General features: G+C 41.3%; 1 protein-coding gene across 1 annotated transcript in view; it reads left to right on the forward strand.

The window, feature by feature from the left end:
- Positions 1-2508, forward strand: part of LOC101845659 — a 34447-nt gene that overhangs the window by 2657 nt on the left and 29282 nt on the right. Inside the window, exon 2 of the mRNA XM_035968704.1 lies at positions 1813-2055. Coding sequence (XP_035824597.1) covers positions 1813-2055 — 243 coding nt within the window. The remainder of the gene's footprint in view (positions 1-1812; positions 2056-2508) is intronic.

Genomic DNA, 2508 nt, shown 5'->3' on the forward strand with positions numbered 1-2508 from the left:
GGGGGATAAAACACATTTATGTTGTACTCTTGATTTATTGTGAATCAGTTTGTGTTGGATTCTTTTGATCTTACTGAGTTTCTGCGTTTGGTTTACATGGCTCTAACATTCTCCGACTACTGTCCTTCGACGCTGTATTGATCTTGTGTTTTTCATTGCTTGACCCGGTCGACCCTGTCAAAAGCCTTCTTCTGATCTGCCAAGACAATGTCGGCTGATTTTTTATGCTCGATTTTTTTCTTAGATAGCGATTGTAATCCTAATACAGTATCCGTGCATCCTCTCTTTGCTGTATGTCTTTGTTTTCTGCGCATCAGGATGAAATCGATTTGTGATGCTTGACTGAGGTCAATGAGGTCATTCCACTTGCACCAGGTCTTGATTTAATCACCCCGTGTGGGGAAAATATGTTTATGATCATCATGCTGTGTTCAGCGCATACGTTTCGAATAATTACATCACTGCTATTGCAGTCTGTGTCTTTATCACTGTGGTGTCCCAAAGAACTCTACCTAGGAGATTCTTCTTTGTTCCTCTCTGTCGTAAAGATGTCCTTTAATATATTATGTTCCTTGTTCTGGATTGTGTTAACGTGATATTGAAAATTTAATTGCCTGTCTTCATCTCCACAGATGCCGTTGCAAGGAGTATGTTTGAACGCATACTGTTGTTTTGCCTCCCTCTCTGAGTCATATGCTCTTTAGTCTCTCTAAAATTTATTTGGTTGATTTCGATGATTGTGTCAATTTTGGCTTCAACAACACAAACTCACGTCGTCGGCTTGCTGTTCAGATGTACTAAACCTAGAATTAATTGATTCATTTTACTGCATTTTATTAGTCATTCTGGTGTATTGATTGCAAATAATCGTGAAATATTTGGTCGAAATTCAAGTTCTAAATGTTAAAAATGAAAGCAAGAAAGGGTACATTATGTCATGTTGGTATAATTTGATAAAGTATTGCAACGGTGTTTTCTCTCTCCTGAAACTTTTTTTTTGGGGGGGGGGGGGTAGGAAATTTTAACCTTTTGTCAACGATATTATGCTTTAACTTCATGTGCTAACTGTATCCAGAACGTACCTGCCTCACCAGAACCCTGTCCTCCTCTTTCTCCCATTCCCCATCTCATCCAGCTCTCCCATCTCCCTCCTTCTCCATTGTTCCCATTCCTTTCTTTCAAATCTATTCTACCCACACCTCCAACACCCCGTATCTTTCATCCTTTCAACAACAAAATCAAACTCAGGTAAAAGTAAACTTTAACCCTTCATTCGAAACTCATTTGACATAATAATCACATCCGGGGTCGCCACTCTCCGCGGGGTCTCGTGTGAGTGGCCGTGACGTCGTGCTCAAAAGGCGCGTTGTAATTCATTTTAGATAGAGCTGGGCGAAGAATAAATTCGGGAACCGATTCCCACGACTAAGGCAACGGAAGAAAAGTTCCCTTTCACGAAACCCTATGGTTACCAGTAACTTTAATCATTAAAATCTTTTTTAAAAAGAATTTATCTTTGAAAAATAAACGTTGATACTTCGGAATGTTCCGAAATCAAGGTTATCCTAAATCCTGAAGATGTTCGGAGCCAACCAGGTAACCACCGGAAGAAATCACATCATTAGAAAGTAAGTAATTGAGATCGGAGTCGATTCCTACGATTCCTAGCTTTCATTTTCAATAATCGGGAATCGAGCCGCCCAGCACTAGTTTAGAACGGCTGACTCAATATCACGTGTATACTTATACATTCTACAACGCCAACTCACTGACTTACATCCCTCGACCTTCTGCCCATAACCTCACTCCCAGCACGGTGGATGGCGGAAGAAAAGTCTCATCGCCGACGCCAAGTTCGAGACTGCAGCCAACAAAGAGTTCCAGAGACACGAGCGGCGGGTAAGCGTCACCAAATCCGATTCCATCGGAGACCAGGAGGGATTCGATCCTGGACTCTTGCCAGACGCCTTCCCAGATGATTACGTCGCTTTCAACGTTCTGTTGTCGCTGAGGGAGGGAGCGGTCAGTCTGGCTAAAGTCATTCGATTGTTTGAGGTGAGTGAGACTTGAATAGATCTAAATAAATAAATTATGCTTTATTGATTCTTCCGGGGCAATTTCGTTACAGGTCAAACATGAATGTATAGATACAGAGCGAAGAAGGTTTAGTTTTAGTTTTAGAAAAAGTTTTGTGGCGCTTTCAACTCATCTAGGTCTTTTAAGTGCCGAAGATTAGATGTGTTACAACAGAGAAACATACCAAGAAAATAATGAGGAGAGATAAGAACGATATGCTACGTTTTATAGGACAAAAAATGCCCGGCGAGTAGAATGTGACAATGACAATCTTTATTCATCTCGCAGGGAGAAATTTGTCTTGGTCGTTAACAATGGTAGTAGACGTTACAAAGGTTAGGTGCACTCACGCATATGCACAACAAGACAGGACATTAGTAAATAATGTCTCACGTGCTGGGACAACCCGCTCCGTAAAACATTCTCCCCCCC

Source organism: Aplysia californica, unplaced genomic scaffold (assembly GCF_000002075.1).
Source record: "Aplysia californica isolate F4 #8 unplaced genomic scaffold, AplCal3.0 scaffold00004, whole genome shotgun sequence".
Classification (NCBI taxonomy): domain Eukaryota; kingdom Metazoa; phylum Mollusca; class Gastropoda; order Aplysiida; family Aplysiidae; genus Aplysia; species Aplysia californica.